Source organism: Panthera uncia, assembly GCF_023721935.1.
Source record: "Panthera uncia isolate 11264 chromosome B2 unlocalized genomic scaffold, Puncia_PCG_1.0 HiC_scaffold_24, whole genome shotgun sequence".
In the NCBI taxonomy this organism is placed as follows: domain Eukaryota; kingdom Metazoa; phylum Chordata; class Mammalia; order Carnivora; family Felidae; genus Panthera; species Panthera uncia.
This window is the reverse complement of record NW_026057580.1, coordinates 68557574-68583131: the sequence shown is the minus strand read 5'-3', so window position 1 is coordinate 68583131 and position 25558 is coordinate 68557574. Positions and strand designations below refer to the sequence as shown.

General features: G+C 39.0%; 2 protein-coding genes across 2 annotated transcripts in view; one reads left to right on the top strand and one right to left on the bottom strand.

The window, feature by feature from the left end:
• The window catches only part of METTL24 (methyltransferase like 24), a 103843-nt gene extending 97197 nt beyond the window's left edge, over positions 1-6646 (top strand). Inside the window, exon 6 of the mRNA XM_049654162.1 lies at positions 4412-6646. Within this exon, the coding sequence (XP_049510119.1) occupies positions 4412-4726 (315 nt within the window). The 3' untranslated portion in view covers positions 4727-6646. The remainder of the gene's footprint in view (positions 1-4411) is intronic.
• A 7044-nt stretch (positions 6647-13690) lies between these two features.
• The window catches only part of CDC40 (cell division cycle 40), a 60367-nt gene continuing 48499 nt past the window's right edge, over positions 13691-25558 (bottom strand). The window contains exons 13-15 of the mRNA XM_049654159.1: positions 18270-18346; positions 16618-16762; positions 13691-15592 (exon numbers count right to left, since the gene is read on the bottom strand). Of these exons, the coding sequence (XP_049510116.1) occupies positions 15415-15592; positions 16618-16762; positions 18270-18346 (400 nt within the window). The 3' untranslated portion in view covers positions 13691-15414. The remainder of the gene's footprint in view (positions 15593-16617; positions 16763-18269; positions 18347-25558) is intronic.

The following is a 25558-nucleotide window of genomic DNA, read 5'->3' as shown; positions in this document are numbered from 1 at the left end:
TATGTCCAGCAAAGGTTCATGTCTACTCTAATACTCTAGATCATTCATGGATTTGCATGTACATTTGAAGATTGCTTTTATTAACTGGGTCTGTTATTTGCAGACATGACCATGAACGGTTCGTTTCACCCTTTCTGTGTATGCCACTATTGCCCTCAAGGGCTGGAATCTTTCTCACCTCCCCTTGAGTCTGGGCTGGCCCTATGATGTGCTTTGACCGACAGAATGCAATGGAAGTGACGTTGGTGAATCCCAGACCTAGTTCTTTAAAGGTGTTGCAGTGTGTAAAGCAGTCTGCCTATCCTGCTGGGAGTACCTGGGGAAGGGAAAAGGCTCAGGTGGGGAGCTGCAGGCATGAAGATGTTGAGTGCCTGCTGAGTTCCAGGACAGAAAGGGAAGTGGCTAGGGAATGGGGGGATGTCAAGGACAAAGTGCACCAGCTGGCCCTGGTCTTGTGGCCAGGAAGGAACCAGGAATGAAGCACAGGGGTTTCATGATGGTGGTTTCAATTGGCCTCGGAGCCCTGTTGACCTGCCTTGGATATTGCAAAGTTGGAACCGTCAGGGCTGGCTGATGTAGGAGCTAGCAGGACAGCATCCATAATTGCCTCAGAGAGCTGCTGGCCCTTGGATCTCTGGTACGGGACACTTTCCCCAGGCATTGACTGCGGAATTGGCTCCAGAACACATAGTGTCTTCCCAAAGCTGTATGATGATAGCTCCCCTAAACACTGTAGTACTTTGAATTGAGTGACCTCAAAATTCATACGTTGGAGTCCTAACCCCTAGTACCTCAGAATATGAACTTAACTGGAAATAGGGTCATTGCAGACATAATTAGCTGAAATGAGGCCATAATGCTGAAGGGTGGGCCCCTAATCCAGTATGACCAGTGACCTTATAAAGAGGGGAAATTTGGACACAGGCAACACGTAGAAGAAGAAATAACACAATGTGAAGATGAAGAAATAGATCAGAGTAATGCAGAAGCCAAGGAACGCCAAAGACTGCCAGCAAACCACTAGGAGCTAGGAGAGAGCACGGAACAGGGGCAGAAAGAGAGGGAGAGAGAGAATCCCAAGCAGGCTCCATGCTGACAGCACAGAGCCTGGCTCACGGACTCACGAACCGTGAGATAATGACCTGAACCGCAATCGAGTCAGATGCTTGATGGACTGAGCCACCCAGGTGCCCCTGTGGTACTTTTTTCTAGCAGCCCCAACAAGCTAGTACAGAGGCTGGTGCCCCTTTCCCCGCTTTCCCTCATCCCTGCAGTTCTGGGTGGATGAACGCAGCCATCAACTTGTGCCCATGACGAGGAAGCTGCCAAAATGGCCTCACATCTTAATCCACTTAAAATGAAAGTTCTCGTTTCCTCAGAACGTTCTGGGAAAGGAGATTTATTGGATCTTTCAGGCACAAGGGAAAGGAGATGATTTTTGGTAAGAGGACCCCTTTAATGCCTCTGAAATGATGCTAGATACGTGGTTTGATCTACCTTCTTCAAGACCTTTCTACCCAAGAATATGTCTTTAGTTATTCCAGAGTTTACGGAGGGTTAACACTGAGTTGTTTCTCTCAAGAAAGCTGAGTTAACCTAACTGTATTAGGATTGGCACTCAGTTATTCCAATGTAATCATTTGCATGACTTTTAGTGCCTTAATTGTTGAGAGCTGATGTTAGCATCTGAAAAGTAACATACCTGGTGCGGAAACGTTTAGTGCCTTGGACTAACGATAACATTGGGTGCGTTATGAAGGAACAGTGGAAATTACATTTGCAAGATCGCTGTGGCGATAGAACGTTCTGTTAGACAAAAAAAAAATGGGAAAAGCACGCAGGAAAAGAAAACCATGTTTTATTCACAGCATTTGTCTGGCTATGCTCTCAGACTGGAAGGCAGGGAAGAGTTTATGAGCTGCTCAGTGCTGCACCAGCCTGGGCCGGATGATTTAGAGCAGCCTACCCAATTCTGATTGAAGCAGAGAATTTTCAGTCACTGGAATCAAAAGAGGTTGGCAGTGTTGTTGTATTTGAAAATGCTTTTCGCACTTTAGATAGGATAGCATTTTGTAAGTGAAAATTGGATTTCCACAGAAAGCACATATTTGCAGTGATGTATCCCAATTTGGTTTTTTTTTGTGTGTTTCTCATAACTTCTGATTGATAGCTTATTTTAAAAATATGTTTGGAAAAAAATATGTAATGTATATGCCTCTGTCTTCACCAGTGTAGTTTTTAGGTCAATTTTAGGCTGATTAACTTTGCCCTGTCCCTTTAATAGTTTGTTTTATTGATCACATTCGATATGTGCAAACTCATAGAAAACTACGGTAAGAAATAAGGCTCTAAGGATTTAAAAAAAATTCTTAACTATGTGAATTGACACAAAATGTTGATTTTGAGTTTGGGATACTTTCTGTGCTAATTGAGAACATTTTGTGAAGTTTTGATTCTATATTTCTTCTGGCAGTTTAATTACCCTAATTCAGAAATGTTCTGCTTAAAATCTCAAAGATTAAACAAGTCAACAAGGTGGGAGGGCAGCAAGATGAGAAAAGAGTGAATTAATTCTGTTGTGCCAGTTCACAGGAATTATCTTAGCCCTTGTGCATGTTCTTCTGGAATCTGCCTTTAGTCGGTTCCTTTCAGAAAAGAAAGTTGTTTTGTGTTTTGTTTTTCCATGTTGCTTTTTCCTCTTTATCTGGGCTATTCTAAGGCCTCTTGGTATTCTTGGGGTATTGCCATCCCTCTTTCCCGGGTGGATCATGAGGTACTGTCCAAAGCAAGACAGTGGCAAAAGCATCTCCCCTGGGATCTCAGGATGCTGCTGGGCCAAGACCATTTTCCTGGAGCAGTAATGTCTAAATCCTCTGTATCTTCTCCTCCACCCAACTCTGAAATCACACAAGCAGTGTTGGCAGCCCAGAGTCATTTCTACCAAGTCTCTGTCTGCCTCTAGGGCTGTTTCACTGAGATTGCACCTGTAGAGAGTAATTCTTTAAGCTGTAACGTGTTCTGCAGCTCTAAACTGGGGATGTTGGTAATACTGCTTCTACTCGCTGACCCTTAGTCACTCTCTAATAGCAACCTGGTTTCCACACCGAAAGCCGTCGAGGGAATCTGAGCTACCATTTTCCCCCTTGTGGTTTACGAGGAGTCGGCATCGCATAAGTGGTTAAGAACACGCGCCAGGTAGACAGACTCAGTTCACCTGTCACTACTGCCTCTCCGGCTGTGTGACGGGGGATGGGTTGTTCTCTGAGTCTGGGTTTCCTAAACTTCAAACAGGGATGGAAACAGCATCACCCTTGCAGAATCGTTGAGAGGAGTAAATGGACGTTGCAAGCGAAGCACTATGCGTAGTGCCAGGCGCATATAAGCACTCAGCAAGTCGTTAGCTCTCATTGCTTTCTGGAGGTATTTGGGGTTCTGTTATTCTAATAGCAAAGCCAGCGAAACCGAGCTGATTCTCCTGACTTAATGAATTGCAGCATCTTTCCTGTCCTACCCTTCCTATATTTCATCTTCCCTGGAATGTGAACTTACATTCATTAGATGAACAGAGGATGGTGTTGCCTCCCCCCTCCCCGCCCCCTTTTAAAATGCTGTGCTGATGTTTACTTTGAAAAAGAAATCATGGAATAATAATAGATTTTTTTTTTTTTTTTACAAGTCTAACATTCAGATACCTGAGAACTCTGCCTGGCTTCTAGTCCTGAGAAATTGGAGGGAGCTGAGGTTCGTGAGGCGGTCTTGCAGGCAGTGGCCCTCTGCCAGTCCCTCCCGGTGGGCCACCATTCTGTCTGGACCATGGCTGGGTTCCTGTGAGCAGGGTCTAGGTTGTTGGGGAGGGGCCATGGGCATGCAGTTCTGTGAAAACACATGCTCCAACATCTCCTTCTCAGGCATCCATTCTCATTGGGCAGAAGGTAGGACGGTTCATTATGATTTCTGGCTGGCATTTCATTATTTGTATATTAACATTTAGTGTGGAGTGAAGTTAAAAATTCATGTTGCGGGCGCCTGGGTGGCTCAGTTGGTTAAGCAGCAGACTTCGGCTCAGGTCCTGATCTCACAGTTCATGAGTTCGAGGCCCACGTGAGGCTCTGTGCTGTCAGATCAGAGCCTGCTTCAGATCCTCTGTCCCTCTCTCTCTCTCTCTGCCCTTCCGCCACTCGTGCTCTCTCTCAAAAAAACCCAAACATTTAAAAAAAAAACGCACAAAAAAACATTTAAAAGAAAAGAAATTCATGTTGTCAGTGGCCATTTGAAAAAGCTGTCTAACTCTAAAATTTGAAACATTCTGCTTTCGTAGGAGGTAGTTATACAGTGATGCTCCTGATGTCAAGATGGTATTTTTAACAACGCTTATTGAATCTGCTAATCTCATTTCATCATTTTGTTACAGATTGATGTTCTCAAAGCAGATCTGGAAAGCGCAGAATGGAAAGTTTTAGAAAATCTTATTCTGGAAGATGTCCTTGAACAAATTGGACAGCTCACCTTTGAGGTTCATCTCCACTGGCCCGGGTTTGAGGTCAGTGGCCGGGACAGCAGTGTCGTGAGGTTCTGGTACAGCCTCCTCAAAGAGTTAGAACTAAAGGGTTTCAGGCTTTTTCATAGTTACAAAGATTTATCTAAACCTCAGCTGTTCTTGAAGAAAGATATTTTCAATGCAAGTAGCTGTTATACTCTGAGTTGGGTGAATACAAGATGGAAATAGGATGAAAGACCTCATCAAGAACTCAAGGAAATAATTACAGCATGAGGCGTGTCCAGCAGTCTAATTATCGGTGTACTTGCCCAGTCTCCACTAGCCTGTTACCTGCTGGAGGCGGGGGTTGTGTTATTGCCTCTGTAGTGCATGTAGCTTGGCACCTGCCACGTGCTAGGGGCACAGTTAACACTCGGGGAAGGGATGGACACAGAGGGCCATAGGAGTCAACCTCCATCTGCCCAGATGCTAGGCCTTTCACCTGTTTGCCTCTGACAGAGTGGGGACGCTTGTCCTCCTTCGTTTTAACATGGAAGAGAATCCCCCACATATCTGTTTTCCCTAAAATTCGTTTTGTGTCTGAAGTCCATGAATTCAGCAACATGAAGAAGAAATTACATAAATTTTCCATTCTTACTGCGTTCCTGAGATTAAGTTTGTAGCTTACTGTTCAAAACAGAGCCTTTCCTTTGACTTTCACTCAAAGGTTTTTTTCTGTTCACCTTGGTCAATAACATTGTTTACAACCTTGTAGATTTCAATCATTCCTACTTGCCTTTTGCCGAGGGCTCTGCTGTGGGGTTATAAGAGCCACTGATGCTGGTTTCTGGGAACTCAGGCACACCCAATTCTGTCTTTGAGTTTCAAAGACTAGAACATCAAGAACTTCAACTCAGGATTCCTTCAGACTCAGCCTTAAATCCCCTTCTGTTCCTATGAAACTAAGCACAAAGCAGAATTTTCGTGTCTTTACTGTTGCCTTTTCTGACTTCAGACCTGATTTCTCAACCACCGACTTGCCTACGCTGTCAAATCTTTTTTTTTTTAATACATGATCTGAAAGATTAAGTGAGTTTTTCGTAACTGCCAGTTGGCATTCATTACAAGACTGTGGCCTGAGAGCCAAAATCTGTATCTTTCCTGGGACGGTTATGCAGTATTTCAGTAGTGCCAATCTTTTTTACATTTTTAAATATTAAACAGAAAAGTGTAGGTTCTCGGTAGTTCAAATGATCTCTATCATTTTTATTTATAGGATTAGACATTTATCCCTACGAATGATTTTCAAAAATTCTACTTCAAATAAGTTAAATGGTATAAAATAAAGCAAATTATTACCTTATTATAAATTAAGTTTATTTCCTGGCATTTTTACATCCTGAGAGAGCAGGAAAATTTTGTGTCCATTGTTTGTTCAAGAAATCTAGGGAGTGAGTAAAATACTGTTTGCTACTAGTCTTTATTCCTTTTCCCCATTTTTTACCTCCTTTTACTCCAGATGTTCCCTGTGTTGGCTTTTTGTTTCTTGCAGTGGTTTGAAAATACCGTTCCTCAAGTGAGAAACCAAGATATATTAGCTAGATAATCTTACTAACTTCAGTTCAAAAGGGAACAAGATTTTCTGAATTAGTAGTGATGATTTTGAAAAATACAAATGAGGTTTTTATTTTAAAACTCATAGTACACTAATAAAATTCATTGAGGTGGGAAGACCAGCTTGAATAAGTGTGATTTAAAGTAGCAGTTAGGAGTTCCCGGGTGGCTCAGTCGGTTAAGTGTGCGACTTTGGTTCAGGTCATGATCTTATAGTTTGTGAGTTCAAGCCCTGCATTGGGCTGTGTGCTGACAGCTCGGAGCTTGGAGCCTGCTTCAGATTCTGGGTCTCCCTCTCTCTCTCTCCCTCCTCCCCCCTCTCTCTCTAAAAAAATAAAAATAAATTAAAAAAATAGCAGTTAAGTTGCTCTCAAGACCATAGGTATTTCAGAAGCACAAAGTGGCGTAACTCTCAGTTTGCATGGTGTTGTCTCCAGAACAAGGTTAACTTCAGCCTAGTTCCTGTTTGGATTATATCACAGATTCTCTCTTTTATTTTTTAATTAAAATTTTCCACACTGAAGTATGTACAATAAACCTGCTTTTTACATTAAACCTTTTTTAAACCTTCTTTTACACTAAAGTGTGAAATGTACTAATCCTATGTGTCCAGGCTGATCAAGTTTTAGATATGTACACACCCATATTAAGATTTTTAATTCATCAGATTGAAGATTTAAGGAATGACTGAAAGCCCCCTTTGTATAGGGCAGGTTACCACTTATTCCAGATCGGTGGTGCAGAACGTTGACTTCATTACATTATATATATATCTGAGGTAAGAATGGCTGTACTGTTAAGGAGAAAAACCACTCAAAATAAATCACAAACACACCCACCCACACCCACCTACTAGGCAGCTTGTTCAATAGTTATTTGTACTTGTTTTATGCTTATTTCTAAGGCTGTCCTTCATTCCCTTCATGGATAGTTTGAAATTTATGATGAGTATTCTGACTGTTGCTATGGTTTCCCTGCCTCTAAAATTTATTATGCTTATTGTGTAGGCTGGGGTTTCTTAACCTCATCAAGGATTGCCATTTTGGGTTGGCTAATTCCTTATGGGGGGAGGGAGGGCTGTTCTGTGCATTGTAGAATGTTCAGCAGCATCCGTGGCCCCACTCAATACCAGGAGCATCTCTCCCTCTGCTCCCTCAGTTGTGACAACCACACATGTCTCCAGACAGTGTCAAATATCCCCTAGCGGCAAAATCATCTGCCGCGGAGAAATACTGGTGTAGGCCATGAGAGAGGGTCTGGGGTACCACAGGGTACCACAGGACTGCTGTTTGGGAAGCTCCTGTTTGAGAAGAGCGGGAAAAATGAGAACCAGCACCACTGTAACCACCACAAAGGCAGCACAAACAAAACACAGAACAGATGAAGTCAGGAGCTGCTATTGAGAGCTTAGCGTGTGTCCAGCACTGGGCAGAGATTGCCCCTGATTCTCCCAGCAACCCTGCCAGGAAGTGTAATTTTCCCAGTTATACTGGTAAGGGAATTCTGAGAGATTAGATAGCTTTTCCAGAATATGCCACTAGTGGATGATGGTAGAGCAGGAATCCACATCTGAGCCTTTCAGATCCGGAGCCTGTGCTGGCCCCCTTCCCTCCACAATGTCACCTCAATAGCCTCTAACAGATGTAAGATGCTACTCCCATGGATGTATTTTTGCTTCCTTATTAGTAAATGGGGTGTGTGTGTGTGCGGGGAAGGGAGAGAACCACAAATATACTAAGATCAGACCTGCAAATCTGTTAGAGTTGGGACATTTTTGTAGCATGCAGGTTTATTTTAAACAACCTACTTGCGGGGCGCCTGGGTGGCTCAGTTGGTTGAGCATCCGACTTCGGCTCAGGTCATGATCTCACGGTTAGTGAGTTCGACCTGCGCATCGGGCTGTGTGCTGACAGCTCGGAGCCTGGAGCCTGCTTCAGATTCTGTGTCTCCCTCTCTCTGCCCCTCCCCCGCTCATGCTCTGTCTCTCTCTGTGTCTCAAAACTAAATGTAAAAACAAAAATTTTTTTAAACAATCTACTTGATTAAAATATGCCTGCCAAATGGAGGCTCAGCGAAAGAATACGGAGACCCAGCAACCCCTTGGTCAGTATTTCAGTTGCCAGAAAAGCTCTTGCAAGGCCTGGAAGCCGCTCTTGGCCCTGGCTCATCCCACTGTGTGGTACTTTCCTCATGGGTTTAGAAAGGGCACAGTCACTTGGAAGTTCAGTGTTTCCTTTGTTTAGTCTTTGACCTGCACATACATGAGCTTATTCTTAACAGAGCAATGCTCATAGATGGGTCTTCAAATGATGACAAATCTGTTATTTTTTAGGTGAAGGACATAGTGTGTCAGAGATTCAGAGGTCCCCTTTTAGCACAAGCTGTGCCACAAGTTGAAATTAAAGTCAAAGAAAAAAGAATTTCCCTTTTCTCTTAGAGTGATTGTATTTGATGCAGCGATCACAGGTTATGATATAAACATTTGTAACTATTTGGTATGTTCAAATGAAGGCAGCCAGGGAGAAGTTGTTTGTTGAACATCTGTTAGGAGTTGACTGACAGTCCACTAACGTTTACATCAGGGTAGAACAAAAGTAACTGCAAACTCATGAATTTATAGTGTTTAGTCCGATTAGCTATTTGTGTAAGCCATTTCTGCCTTGGCTATACGATTTTAGGTATAGTAAAAATGGTACAAGGTTTGTATTTCTGCAGTATTACATGTTTGGATTTTGCAAAGCTTGGATTCATACCGGGGAACCCCCCTCATCATCATATTTTGTCAGATTAAAAATGAAGCCCTCATTAAAACAGATTATTTTACTTGACAATAGTACCTCCCAGCTCAATTAATATACTTGTTCACTTCTGCTAGAGGTAAGTTTATGTTTTTGCCTTTTAAGCAATAATGTAATTCTTTTTGTATTAGCCAATTGCTGATTCTTTGTGAGTTCATAAATACACTTAACCCTATGTAAAAAAGTCTTTTTCTGATTGAGAGAGGCATTTGTAGTTACTTATCACATGAAACCGGAACCCAAAGATTCAACGTGTACAACTGCCTACATTTAGATCTTATTGAAATTCTTTAATTATATTTCTGTCCTTAAGGAAAATAAATCAAGCAAGCTAGTGCCATACTTCGTGTTTAGCACTATATGGAAAAATGCTAGTTCTCATTAAAACCGATGCTTTGTAAAACTAGCAATGTTGCTGTGGCACAGTTGTGAGAAAGTGATGGGGGCCCGACTCTAATGGAAGAGGCCAAGAGAATGTCTTTAGCTAGGTTCTGTTTTACTGAAGAATGAAACACACATAATCTGGGTAACTTTCTTTTAAATTACCTCGGAGAGAGCAAGCTGGAAGCCACAAAGATTATGCTGCAAATCTGAGATTTAAAAAATACACAAAGTTGCATTATGCAAAGGTGGCAGAATAGTAGGATGAAGGGAGACAGATTTTGATGCTGTGGGTAACTAGCTATGTGGTATTAAACAAATCATCACCTTTATTGGCCTGTTTTCTTATGTTAGGTTGGAATATTTGATTTCTAAGGTTTCTCCTACCTTGATGATCTCGTTATTCTAAGGTTTTTGTGATTAGAGAAGGCTTAGACAGTGGTAGGATACTTTCTTGATTTGTGTGCTATACAGGGAAGCCTTGGGATAAATTCACAAGGATCCAAATGATGTGCTTATTCAGAAGAAAAGGCCGGGGCACCTGGGTGGCTCCGTCGGTTAAGTGTCCGACTTCGGCTCAGGTTGTGATTTCATGGTTGGTGAATTCCAGCTCCGCGTCAGGCTCTGTGCTGACAGCTCAGAGTCTGGAGCCTTCTTGGGACTCTGTCTCCCTCTCTCTCTACCCCTCCCCTGCTCGCACTCTGTCTCTCTCCCTCAAAATAAATAAACATAAAAAAAAAAAAGGCCCAGATAATAGGGGACTCTGTTCTGATGGCTCTCCAATCAAATGAAGTCCCCTTAGGCAAAGTACCTTTTTGGATAACACACTTAAACTCACCTGGTTCTAAAAACCAGGTCTCAGACTGCACTGGTTTATCCTTTTGTTTCGAGAATGTCCTAAAAAAGTGGCAATATCTGAAGATACTAGGTTAAGTGTATATATCTATGGTGATCCTTTTGTGCATACATGTGTGAACGTGTTACCTTTTGTACACACACAACACAAATGTATAGACATATACCTTTATATGTATGGATGAATTCCTGAGAAAGAAAAATCTTCAGACACACGAAGCTCAGAGGGAGCCTGGACCCTGACAGAGCAGGAACCTGTACCTCCTGCCTTAGTGCTAGGAGTTGAGTGTATCAGTGATGCTAGAGGCCTACAGCACTGGACATAAGGCTGTGTTGGGGGAAAGGATTGGCCTGGATACACCTGCAGCAGTGGGCCCGTTGGAGGGCGACAGCCTCAAAGGAAGAGTCCTAAAAAACCCACCCCTCTCACCCCCACCCCACACCACAAGAAAGCTTTATCCTTGCTGTAGCTCTAGGAGGAAATCAAAGTTTCCCATGAGAATTTGAAACCCTTGGCCATTTTAAGGAATTGAATTTATATTAATCTCATGGTGAGGAAAACCGTAAGGTGAGAAACTGAGGTAAAAAACTGAGGGAGTGAGGGTGAGGGTAGATGGCAGAAGCAAATGTAACACCACTGCGAAGGGACTGCTTTAACTCAGACTACAAAGGCTTTCTTAAAAAACAAAATGAAAAACAAAACAAGACCCACAGGAGATGCATTCCTAACACAAAGTTACAAGTGACAAAGAAATGGCCCACCATGAGGTAGAGTTGACAGACACAATAAACACTGGGATTTTCAGCCTAAGAACTTGACATAGCAAATCTTAAAGAAAATATAAATTGTTGAAAATGATTAAAGGCGTAAAAGACTGTACAAATAGACCGTCCGTCAAGGGAAAGTCATTGGAATACATTTAACGGATTAAGTGGCAGATTAGACACAGGTGAAGAGACCTCCAGGTGAACTGGAGGAAACTGCCCAAAATGTAGTACAGAAAAGTATAAACATGCACGTTCTTAACATTTTTTGGATAGTTTGAACCTTAGAAGATGAAGCAGTAAAGTTGAACATTTGAACCACGTATAACGTGCTGCTAGGCCTGTATGTGCAGTATGGCAGCCATTAGTCACATTTTGCTATTGAGCACTTAGAATGTGGCTAATGTGACTGAGGAACTGAGTTTTACATTGCATTTACTTTTAATTAACTTAAATTTAAAAACTTATACCTGATTCAGTTATTAGAAGACTCTCTTTGCAACAACTTGGGCATGTAAATTGACTTGGTATAAAAGAGGTAGAATATTTCATGGATGTTTAGGGTCTGAATGGAGATGTGCTGTTAAGTATAAAATATACACCAGATTTCAAAGACTTAGTATGAGAAAAGTAAATAGTTAAAAAATAATTGAATGTTGAAGTAATACCTTGGATATGTTATCTTAACTAAAATATTAAAATTAACATCCCCTGGGCTTTTTTTTTAACCTTTTTTTTTTTTTTACATTTATTTATTTTTGAGAGAGCACAAGTGGAGAGGGGCAGAGAGAGGAGACAGAACCCAAAGCAGGCTCCAGGCTCTGAGCTGTCAGCACAGAGCCTGGCATGGGGCTTGAACTCACAAACTGTGAGATCATGACCTGAGCCGAAGTCGGATGCTTAACCGACTGAGCCACCCAGGTGCCTCACCCCTGGGGTTTTTTTTTTTTGGTTTTTTTTTTGTTATTTTTTTTTTTAAATGTGACCATTACCTTAGAAAGTTAAAGTCTACGGCCATACCACCCTGAACGCGCCCAATCTTGTCTGATCTCAGAAGCTAAGCAGGGTCGGGCCTGGTTAGTACTTGGATGGGAGAAAGTTAAAAATGACACACATGAAAAAAAATTACACAGCTCACATTTTTCTATTCAACAGCATGATACTGGGACATGTACTTAAAATATGCTTGAGATTTGAGTTAGTCCCTCAGATCTCAAATGCTGAAGGGTGGAGAGTAGGTTGTGGAGAGCTAAAAAAAAATTCATCTGAACTTTGTGACTGCAGTTACAGGAAGCTGTACCAGCAAAGGAATTATCTTTCTTTGTCACTAAAAATAAAGCCACTCTAAGGACTCTGGCTGCAAGTCGTGACTTCTTTTCCCTTAAGTTCCAGATAAAATTGTGGTGTTTAGGTTGAGAAAGTGGTTCCTACAATTATTATAGTGATTATGAACATGGAAAGTACACATAGAAATACAGATAATGTATATCTATACATATAATAACACACATGCATATATACACAAACACGCATGCACACACATGTATTTGTTTTTGGTTAGCAAAATTTGTCTTGAGTTTACATGTTTCTGAAATGAGGCTCAAGATAGACTCTACATCAGTGTTTCTCATCCTCAGTGTACCTGCCTATCAACTGGGGACCTTACTACAAGTGCTGAATTTGATCCAGTGAAGGATATATATATATATATATATATATATATATATATATGTGGATACAAAAATATGAATATATGAATGAACACAGAAATATATATGTTCACTGGCTCCTCCAACGAACCTCCATTTTCTTTTCTGTATCTCGGTGAGCAACACCATCTCCACGTGAATCTGATACAGCTGGTCCTCAGTCCGCTCTGAGAAACACTTTTTTCCAAGGAGAGCCTCCGTAACCCACGAAGTGTGGCAGTCCTTATGGCTATCATCCAAGGGTTTAAGATTTCACTGTTCTTGTTTTCCTCCTGGTAATTTATAAATGTGCTAAGGACATCAGGCACCCTCACAGTGCATCGTCAAGAATCACTATACTTTTTTACCTAGGGAAGCGCCTGTTTGACGCTATTCCCTGTCCTTTATCTTCAGAGTGTCTCATTCCCTGTCCTTTATCTTCAGAGTGTCTCCTTAGGGCAAAACATTCCCAGCTTGTGCTTCAATACTTAAATGTTCATTTGATTAAAACTTTCAGTATAGCATCACTTTCATTCCAACCTTTAGGAAGGAAATCTGTCCTGGGTGTGATAAAAAGGTTGCAGTGAGGAAAAGGGGCCAGAAGGTAACCACTTAATTTCAGCGACCATATGGATGGTCTTGAGGCTTTTTGAAGCTGGGCAAGAGCCGCACTCATTTGTGTACTCTGAAATAGGTACAGTCATGACTCAGTGTCACCACTAGGTGTATAAATATGGAAGGCATTAAACTTAATCTGTGTGCTCTCAGCGTGCTGCCCTGTATTTTTGTTACGTAACTAGAATAAACCCACTGATGTTCCATATTAAAATACCATCCCCACCTCTAAAGCACCATTTCTCCCCATAAGATAAAAATGACCCATGAAAATCTGCAAATGGTTTTAATCTGTTGTCTCTCAACAGAGTTAACACTTAAAACTAAGAATGAAAATTTTGATAACACTTTCTACAAAAATGCTTTATTTAAAAATACGATCTTTTTAAAAAAGAGACAACTTTTATATACAGTTACTTAGTTTAGAAACAGTCAAAAACACAATAAAATAAACCCAGATTTAGAAATTATGATTTGTAACATACACAATACTGATGCTGAACAAGATCAAAGTTTAAATGTATGGATTAATTCTTTTTGTCCCATCACATTTCAGTAATTCACATTTGTTAAAACCAGTGGCTTGGGACTGAAGAAAAGGTCCTGTGTGAATTGCTTCCTCTTCAGGAAATGGCAGCCACCCTTCCTGGCAGATACAGAAAGGCAGTGTAGCAGCCAGGCAGTGTATTCTTATTTCTTTGAGTGTCTGTGTGTCCAAAAATAACATATCTACCATTTTTATTCTCTTTTTCCATTTTCTTCTTTGGGATTTATTTATGTGTGGCTCTAGTACCAGGTCATCAATACCAGGCCTTTTTAGAAATTAATTTTTAAAAATGGAAGTTCTAAGCACAAGGAGCATGAATTGCTATTGATAGCCCAGGACTCCGAGCTAATGCCCTTAGGATATCAGCATTCAACATGATTTTGGTCTCCACGTCGGCACTCTGAGCCACGATGAACCAATCTTTGTAAGCATGGTACTGAAATATTTCAAAGTACATTCAAATATATTATAGAGATTTGTACTAAACCAGAAGAAATGGCTTGTCACCCAAAGGGCTATTAGCTACTGTATTCGAGAGGCTATCTTGATTCCACAATTTGAAACTTAAAAGTTTTTTTTTTTAAACCAACCAACCACAGTTATTGCTTCTCAAACTGGGGAACCTTAGCCAACTTCTTGGAGTATCAATTTTACTCAAAGATGTGGAAAGAAGTTAAACATTTTTCTGATCTAAAAAGTTCTGTTGACTATATCCACAAGCAAAATCAGAATAATTTTGAAGATAAAACATACAACTTCAAAGAAATGACAAGGTGACATTTTGGACGATGATCTCATACCCTGTCTCCTATGAGGAGTATTTCAGTAGTAACATCTATGAATCAATGACCTAGGAGACCCTGATTTCTGAAAGAGTAGCCAGGTCCTTACAGACAGTAAATACAAATAAAATTCAAAGTCTTCACTCATCCTCTTGAGTGTCACCTTCAAAAATAACATAATTCTCTGATTATACATATAGTCCTATCTGTACTGATCTGTACTGATCAGGAAGAAAGCCAAGGAAAGAACTCTGGACTGTTTATTTTCCATCGTTTAATAATTAGAGGAATATCTGCAGTTAGAGAAGATTGCTGGCTTACAAGTAAACATACAATATATGTCATAAAAAATAGCAGAACTCCTGAATCCAAAAGATTTGAACTTGACCCACCAAAAATAATGGGAACGGTAATTGTGGGTGGTTTTATCCTTCTTACACATTCACATTAAATTATATCATCCCTGTTCCTTACTTCTCTTTTTGTCAAAGAGGTAAACATATGGTGCCTTTCAGAATTATTTGTCATTAGTTATATTACCTCCTTTAAAACCCCAAATCCACCAGGGATTCTTCCTCAACTCGAGAGAGATCCTTTCAGTATATCGAGGGGGTAAACCCCAACTGCCTGCCAACAATAACCCTCACCAAATGGAAAGTCAGTGGTCATTCTCTGTATAAATAACATCTATAAAGAACTAAATGAAATTGCCAATGAAATTATAGGAGACAAATTTACAAGAAACGTTTTTTTTAAACAATGGGTCAACTTCATAAGGCCATGTAAGGAAATCATAATTTGTAAATCAAGTTGTCATCCAACACATTTAATAATTAAATACAGTTAAATATGATATTGGATCAAAAATGACCCTAGATAAGGATTAATCTCATTAATCCCACAATTTAATGAGACCATCCCAACCACATGTGATGACTTTAGATGTTTCATGAGGATGCCACACTGCACCTATGCACACCTTATCATGAGCTTTAAATCGACTGTAGAGTTTTGTGGTCTTCCAGTCCCAGATATTCAATTTTCCATTTCCATCTCCTGAAATCACATAGCTAGAATGGGAAGGAAAATAAGTTCAAATTATTGAAACACCTTAAAGTGGATAAGGAACAGAGAAAGAGTTCATCTTTTTCCCTGTAACATTAAAAAAAAAAAAAGTCAATATGAATATACAATACTCAGAATAACACAGTAGAGTATAAAGTAGTCTATAATTTAAACTTCTACTTAAAAAATCTCCCCATTGAGCTACCAATCTATGAGTCAAAATTTATTAACTTGGAAGTTATTTAATAAATTAAAAATTCATTCACTTGGAAATTTATTAACTATGGAAACCCAGGGGCCACAATAAATGGAGTATTAAATCACTCTCTAGACAGAAACAGTGCAGGGAAACGAGCTTCACACAGAGCCAGCGAACACTGGTTCTCCCAGAGTCAGACTCGACCACCTTCATAGTTATTTTCTGGCTTCAACGTCTTTTGAAAATGTTTAAGACTGACTCAGAGGGGTCAATTCCTAGCCTAAACATACAAGGTTACAGAGACTTCAGAATTACTTGTACCTATATATTTTAGCTGAGAATAGGGGAATGAGTGCAGAGTTTAACTCAAAGAAAGGCTCCACCTGGGCTCCGCAAATCCAGTGCGGCCTAGAAAGAGCCAAGAGCTGGATGTGAGGTCTCAACACAAAGGCTGCCGTGATGTTGTTCATGTCAACACTGTGATACAGAATTAATTCTGCTGTAGAGCGATCTACAGCAGTAGAGCGATCACAGTCTGGCTAGCCTTGTTAGAAAAGCAGGGAGACAAGAAGGCACTGCCTGTATAGATAGGCATCTATGATGTGGTTAAAGGCACAGGACCAAGCAGTATAAGGAGATACAGTACAGAACTTAAAAAAGCCAAATGTAGTTTTCATAACTTGCTCTTGCCTTTCCAGCAGGCATTGTGACAATCTGCACAGTTCTCATACAATTACATATGTGGGAGTGATCTTTAAAGTGTTATTACTTGTACAAGGTAGGTCATATCATCATTATTTGAATATGAGAATATAGGAGATTTAAACTTACCTCATGTCTGGCGAAAAGTCCACCTGACAAGCATAACCTGCTACCATATGGCCCTTAAAAATTTTTTTCTTATTTAATCTAAATCTATTCTGTGCTCCAAAAATTAAGATTTGGTTGTCCATCGATTGGCATGCTAGCCATTTCCCTGTGAATTCAAGAAATGGGACATTTTAGAGCAAGACCAAAAATTCTAAAAAGACTTTATTTTAAATATGTTCAGACATTAATATTCTCTTGTTACCAACCACTTTACAACAATAGGAAAATGAATTTACTGTCTGTAAGGTATTACAAATGTGTTGCTGACAAGAGGGATTTATGCATAAAGTAATGGATTTTGTGCATATAATCCCATATCATTAAGTACTCGCCATATAAAAGCTTTTTTTTTTTTTTGCCTATATAAGGATATACAGAAATTCTGAGTTTAGCATTAACAGAACTCAAGTAAAATTTTATTAAATAAAATTAACTTGGACTAAGTCCAACAGAACCATGGAGGAAAAGAGATTTACCTATGTTAATTACGGAAAAAGGAAAGATTACCTCTTGGTGAGAAAACCTAGGATTATTAAATAAAACTATTCAAAAAAGATGTATCCCTAAACAATTATAGAAACTGTATTGAAAGGCCAAGTTGCTTTTATCTACCCAAGACTCACCAAAGCCTCGAGAGCCTATCTTTTTGCATCCTAGGGAACTTGCAGACATTATTAACTAAGGAAATGCTCTTAACAATATTCAGTCTGAGAGGGTAAATAGCCTTGTTCAGGGCACGATATCTGTGATGGATAGTTTAAAAATGCATACATAAAATGTAGACACAGGGTGACAAATGTGACAAGTATACAATATGATTATCAAAGCAGAACCCAGTTAGGTTGCTCTTCTCATAAAAATCATAGGGCATTTGACAGAAGTGATCACTGATTTGCCTGTGGCAGACTCCTTGATGGAAGCACAAACTGTTTCTTGCCTCTTTCTTCTTCCTTGCTCTACATTCACAGGAGCTATGTGAGTTAACAGTGATTTGATGAGTGTTGCCCAAACATCAGATCCTCTACTTTAATACCCTCATGGAGAGCTATAATTATATCAGTAAACTGTCACAGTATCTCTGTAGTGCAAATTACCTTAGACTTAAAAGGCAATGCATTATTGAATAGAAAATAGTATTAGACGGATTTATCTTTTTTATTTTGCCTGAGAAAATCTTTTATGGTAAATTGCGAAAGTATTTTTATTATGGGGAACCAGATCAAAATTTTCTATCCCTTGAAAGAGAAAGAACTCACAGTAAATCACTAAATGACTGAACATGGTTCTGTCGGAAGGAGAATTCTCAAAAAAACAAAAACAAAACCGATCCTCAGATAGAAATCCTTAAGATGCTCAGTGTTAGCTAGAATTCAGTTTGTTGGCTTGCTTGCTTATTTATTTATGTATAAAAAAAACAAGAGAATGGGTGAGGTGACTCACTTATGAAAACCAGTAATTATTTCCAATTTTGAAAACGTTTCCTTATACAAGTACGACCCTGTGACAGACTTGCCCTAGGAGGGAATGGCCAAAGTTCTTCTGAAGACAGAAATCACACTTTGTCTTAGAGGCTCATAAAACACATTAAAACCACATTCTACCTACTAACTCACCATTTGGAGACAAAGTCACTGCAGGCATCGAGTGCATACTGGGCTCTGCTATGTACTTGAAATCCACAGGGATGTCCCTAAAATTTAACAACAGCTTATCAGAATAAGTAATGTTTAAAAAGTATCTTTAGGAGAATTGTCTTGGAAACTAAAGAGATATTCTTGAAATTATATATTTAATGAACCTTTCATGAAGCTTTCCAGGGGGAAGGAAAATCACAAAATGGCATCCCGTTGCTTATTACAGATCTTTCACTTCACAAATGCCTTTCCATGAGAATTATGACAGTGTTCGTGGTTTTCCAATTCTGAAACTTTGAGTTTTATGTCAGAAAAAAATCTGTGACTAGAGTTCTTTAACAATGAGTTCATCTGAAAATGTACCACCGTAGGCAGAAGCAAGATGTCTGAGGCAAGCCTACAGGGACGTATTTTCCCTGCCAGTCAGCCTTAACGTGCTACTCTGCAAACAGGTGAGAGTGTAAAAGAGGCTTCAGCAATGCAAGTGGATGGTAGGCGAAGGTGCGCGGGGCTCTGCAAGCAGGCAGGGCCCATCCAGAAGTAATGAGATTTCTGCATGGGAAAGGGCGATTAAGGGCCTGGTACTTGGACATCTTCTATTTTCAGTTTACATGTGAAGGATTCTAGATGCATATGGTGCAGGGGAGAAAATGCATTAAAAAATTCTTATGTGAGTGACACGAAGAATAAAACAAAAACAACAAAAATGCCAAACTAGTCACACCTAGATCTAGAACCATGACAATTTCCGTATGCGGTTTTGTTTTTAATGTTCTCCACTTAAAATTCTCCATGAAGAATTCTTTAGTAATTCTGAGGGATTTGGGGCTCGTTGCTTTTCATGAGTGACCAGGAATGTTTCTTACAGAGTAACGTGTGGAAAACGTAGTCTGAAGAATAACACAGATATAAAGCCGCAATATCAATTTCTAACTATAGTGCAAGTTTCAAAACTTTGATTAATTGGAAAATAACAATCAGAATACTAATTTGCTTTAAGTAAGAATTTTCTCTATCCATCTATCTACCCATCCAGAAGAAGCAGATGATTAGACAAAACTTCTATGAGCGGGAATGCCTGGGGGGCTCAGTCAGTTAAGTGTCCAGCTATTGGTTTCGGCTCAGGTCATGATCTCACGGTTTTTGAGTTCGAGCCCCACATTGGGCTCTGTGCTGGCAATGTGGAGCCTGCTTGGGATTCTCTCTCTCTGCCCCTCCCCCGTTGCTCTGTCTGTCTCTCTCTTTCAAAAATAAATAAACTTCTAGGAGGGTCTTGGTTGGAAGAAAACATTTTTAGGTGTAACCTGGGAAATAGTATCATTTATCAAATTTCCAATGCTTTATACCTCTAAGATATCAATGAGAAGTCACATTTAAAATGACCCAAATGTATTGAAGAGAACTTCAGCCTGAAAAAGGCTCAACCATTTGTCTCTCCTCATATAAAATTATTACCAAAAATCATCAGTAACATGGATTAAAACACAGGAGCAGTTCTAAATTAAATTAACCATAGTCTAGGTTCAGATCAATCAAGGTTTTACTAAAAGTAAACAGAAAAAAAATGTAGGTAGATTCCCTTATTTCAAGGACTCTTGGTACAATGAGTGGTAGACTAAGAAAGGAGTCTCAATACTCTGTGGACTTTGTCACTGCTAGTAAAAATGCCTGCTAGGCATAGTTAAATTTAATAAACACGACACTATTTTCTAATTAGAAACTGTAATTCAGTGTAATAAGCTAGTAACTTACATCTTACAATCATCTTCAGTCTGGAAATGGTATCACTGAAAAAACCTTAACAAAAATCCATGAAATTGTAAAGATAAAAGATAAACAGTAGGATCAACCTCTGTCGAATTTTCTTCCAAAAATATTTTAACAAAATAAACACCTTTGGGAGAAAACATGTCTGTGACACCTCACTCGTTTAGCAATTAGCATACCACAGGCTGCTCAATATCTAATTATAATCTCTCATTCTCCTTTAAAACTGTCTGCTAGTCGTAATAATTTAGTATTGTTTAAGAAAACCAAGTTTCCTTTAGTCTGCTTGTATCATTGTGCTACTCTTAGGCTTAGGGTGTACAAGTTTGGCAAACACCACCCGTCTGAATGATAGTAATAGTAATTTCAATTTTCCTAGTAATAATAGTAATAATTTTCCTAGTGGTGGGATCAGTTCTCACGTTGAGGTGGCCAGGGCCTCCCTTTCTCTCCCAAGGAAGCTGCCAGTAGCAGCAGTAATTGCCTTTCAGAGACAACTGTATGTGGTGAAGGATGGTGCTGGGGATCCGGAGGTGGTTTGGATGCCTACTTGTCTTTGTAGCAAGACTGATCCTCACTTCTGTTTCTTTCCAACTAATCGGACTGGATGCAAGTTATCTTCTGTCCCCACCAGATCCTTCTTTCATCTAACTGTCCAGCCATATAATTAATTCAGGTTCTGGATGTTTTAGGTAGGCCTCAGGGTATCCACAAGGCACAAGCCTCTAACAGATACACAAAAGAGAAAGAGAAAGAAATCAAAGCATACTGCTATATAAAATCATCTAATCACAAAGGAAGAGAGAAAGAGAGAAAGGAGTAAAGGAGAGAAAGGAATAAACAGCCAGAAAACAATGAACAAAACGGCACTAGTAAGTCCTTACCTATCAATAATTACTTTAGTTGTAAATGGACTAAGTTTAGACAAATATAGGTTAGCTGAATGGATAAAAACAAAACAAACAAACAAACAAGACCCAATATTGTGTATAAGAGAATCACTTCAGTTTTAAGGACACACACAGATTGAGAGTGAAAGGATGGAAAATATATTCCATACAAATGGAAATCAAAAGAAAGCAGGGGTAGCTGCTCTACTTGTATGAAACAAAGTAGACTTTAAGCTAAAAATTCCCAGTAGTAGAAAGGTCATTATATAATAATAAAGGAGTCAATTTATCAAGAAGATATAACAAATATAAATACTTATACACCCAACATCAGAGCACCTAAATATATAAAGCAAACATTAACAGATCTGAAGGGAGACATAGATAGCAATACAGTAATAGCAGGGGACGTCAGTACATTGTCAACAATAGATAGATCATCCAGACAGAAAGTCAATATGGAAACATTGCACTTAAATGACATATTGGACCAGATAGACCTAACTGACATATACAGAACATTCCACCCAACAGCAGCAGAATACACATTCTTCTCATGTACACATGAAATATTCTCCAGGAAAGATCATATATTAGGCTACAAAGAGTCTTAATATCTTTAAGAAGACTGAAATCATATCATGCATCTTTTCTGACCACTATGGTATGAAACTGGAAATCAATTACAATAAAACTAGAAAATGTACAAGTATGTGGAGATTAACAACACACTACTAAACAAAACATGAGTCAAAGACGTAATCAAAAGGGAAATCAAAACTATCCTGAGACAAATGAAAACAGAAAAACAACAGACCAAAACTTATGGGATACAGCAAAACTGGAGGGAAGTTTATATTGATAAACACCTACATTAAGCAAGAAGAATCTCAAACAACTTAACTTTACACTTGAAGGAACTAGGAAAAGAAGAACAACCTAACTCTAAGTTAGAAGAGGAAGAAAATAACAAAGATCAGAGAGAAAAGAGACTAAATAGATACAGATAGGAAAGAGACTAAATAGAGACTAAAGGGATAACAGAAAAGATCAATGAAACTAAGCAGTTTTTTTTTTTAAAAAGAAACAAAATTAACATTTAGCTAAACTAAGAGAAAAACTCAAAAGAGACATTACAACTGATAATATAGAAACACTAAGGATCACGAGAAACTACTATAAACAATTATATACCAACAAATTAGAAAACCTAGAAGAAATGGATAAATTCCTAGGAACATGCAATTTACCAAAACTGAATCATGAAGAAGTAGAAAATCTGAACATGACTAAGGAGGTTGAAGCAGTAATCAATAACCTCCCAACAACAAAAAAAGTCCAGGACCAGATGGCTTCACTGGTAAGTTACACCAAACATTTAAAGAAGAATTAATATTAATCCTTTTCAAACTCTTCCAAAAAATAGAGAATTCTTCCAAATTCATTTTATAAGGCCAATATTACCCTGATACCAAAGCCAGACAAGGATACTACAAGAAAATTAGAGGCCAACATCCCTGATGAATATAGATGCAAAAATACTCAATAAAGTTTTAGCAGACTGAATTCAACAGTACATTAATGGAATCATATACCATGATCAAGTGGGATTTATTCCTGGGATGCAAGGATGGTTCAACATACACATATCAATAAATGAGATACAAAAATGAAGGATAAAAATTATATGATAATCTCAATAAATGCAAAAAATATTTGACAAAATTTAACATCCTTTCATAATAAAAAGTCTCAATAAACTGGGCATATATAGAACATACCCATGTGTGACAAACCCACAGCTAACATCATACTTAACTCTAAAAGGCCAAAAGCTTTTCCTCTAAGATCAGGAAGGGTGTCTCCTCTAACCACTTCTATTCAACATAATAGTATTGGAAATCCTGGTCAGAGCAATCAGACAAGAAGAAAAAGGCATCCAAATCAAAAAGAAGTAAAACTGTCTCTGTTTGCAAATGGCATGATATTATATATAGAAAGCCCTAGTGACTTCACACACAAAAAAAGACCGTTAGAACTAATAAATGATTCAGTGAAGTTGGAAGATACAAATTCAACATTCAAAAATCAGTCGCATTTCTAGGCAATAACAATGAACTACTGGAAAAATAAGATAACAATCCCATTTATAGTAGCATCAAAAAACAAGAAAATACGTAGGAATAAACTTAACCAAGAAGTTAAAAGACCTCTATACTGACAACTATAAAACACTGATGAAACAAACTGAAGATGACATAAATAAGTGGAAAGATACTCCATGTTCATGGGTCTGAAGAATTAACATTGTTAAAATGTCCATAATACCCAAAGCAATCTACAGATCTGATTCAATATCTATCAAAATTCCCATGGCATTTTTGACAGAATTAGAACAACAATCCTTAAATTTGTATGGAACCACAAAAGACTCCAAAGCAATCCTGAGAAAGAATAAAGCTGGAGGCATCAGGCTTCCTGATTTTAACCATATTACAAAGCTACAGTAATCAAAACAGTATGGTATTAGACATTTAAAGCAGAGATAATACCTATCCTTCTCAACCTGTTCCAAAAAATAGAAAGGGAAGGAAAACTTCCAGACTCATTCGATGAAGCCCGTATTACTTTGATTCCCAAACTAGACAGAAACCCAGCAAAAAAAGAGAACTACAGGCCAATATCCCTGATGAGTACAGATGCAAAAATTCTCAATAAGATACTAGCAAATCAAATTCAACAGCATATAAAAAGAATTATTCACCATGATCAAGTGGGATTCATTCCTGGGCTGCAGGGCTGGTCCAACATTCACAAATCAATCAAGGTGATACATCACATTAATAAAAGAGAAGATAAGAACCATATGATCCTGTCAATCGATGCAGAAAAAGCATTTGACAAAATTCAGCATCCTTTCTTAATAGAAACCCTCGAGAAAGTCGGGATAGAAGGAACATACTTAAACATCATAAAAGCCATTTATGAAAAGCCCACAGCTAATATCATCCTCAATGGGGAAAAACTGAAAGCCTTCCCCCTGAGATCAGGAACACGACAGGGATGTCCACTCTCACCACTGTTGTTTAACATAGTGTTGGAAGTTCTAGCATTAGCAATCAGACAACAAAAGGAAATCAAAGGCATCAAAATTGGCAAAGATGAAGTCAAGCTTTCACTTTTTGCAGATGACATATTATACACGGAAAACCCGACAGACTCCACCAAAAGTCTGCTAGAACTGATACATGAATTCAGCAAAGTCACAGGATACAAAATTAATGTACAGAAATCAGTTGCATTCTTACTAATAATGAAGCAACACAAAGACAAATAAACTGATCCCATTCACAACTGCATCAAGAATCATAAAATACCTACGAATAAACCTAACCAAAGATATAAAAGATCTGTATGCTAAAAACTATAGAAAGCTTATGAAGGAAATTGAAGAAGATACAAAGAAATGGAAAAACATTCCATGCTCATGGATTGAAAGAATAAATATTGTTAAAATGTCAATACTACCCAAAGCAATCTACACATTCAATGCAATCCCAATCAAAATTGCACCAGCATTCTTCTCAAAGCTAGAACAAGCAATCCTAAAATTTGAATTTTTTTTTTAACGTTTATTTATTTTTGAGACAGAGAGAGACTGAGCATGAATGGGGGAGGGTCAGAGAGAGAGGGAGACACAGAATCCAAAACAGGCTCCAGGCTCTGAGCGGTCAGCACAGAGCCCAACGCGGGGCTTGAACTCACGGACCGCGAGATCATGACCTGAGCTGGAGTCGGACGCTTAACCGACTGAGCCATCCAGGCGCCCCAAGGAATCCTAAAATTTGTATGGAATCACAAAAGACCCTGAATAGCCAAAGTAATATTGAAGAAGACCCAAGTGGGAGGCATCACAATCCCAGATTTTAGCCTCTACTACAAAGCTGTAATCATCAAGATAGCATGGTATTGGCACAAAAACAGACACACAGACCAATGGAATAGAAACCCCAGAATTGGACCCACAAAACTATGGCCAACTAATCTTTGGCAAAGCAGGAAAGAATATCCAATGGAAAAAGACAGTCTCTTTAACAAATGGTGCTGGGAGAATTGGACGGCAACATACAGAAGAATGAAACTAGACCACTTTCTTACACCATTCACAAAAATAAACTCAAAATGGATGAAGGACCTGAATGTGAGACAGGAAACCATCAAAACCCTAGAGGAGAAAGCAGGAAAAAACCCCTCTGACCTCAGCTGCAGCAATATCTTACCTGACACATCTCCAAAGGGAAGGGAATTAAAAGCAAAAATGAACTATTGGGACCTCATCAAGATAAAAACCTTCTGCACTGCAAAGGAAACAATCAACAAAACTAAAAGGCAACCAATGGAATGGGAAAAGATATTTGCAAATGACATATGGGACAAAGGGCTAATATCCAAAATCTATAAAGAACTCACCAAACTCCACACCCAAAAAACAAATAATCCAGTGAAAAAATAGGCAGAAGACATGAACAGACATTTCTCTAAAGAAGACATCCAGATGGCCAACAGGCACATGAAAAGATGCTCAACGTCACTCCTCATCAGGAAAATACA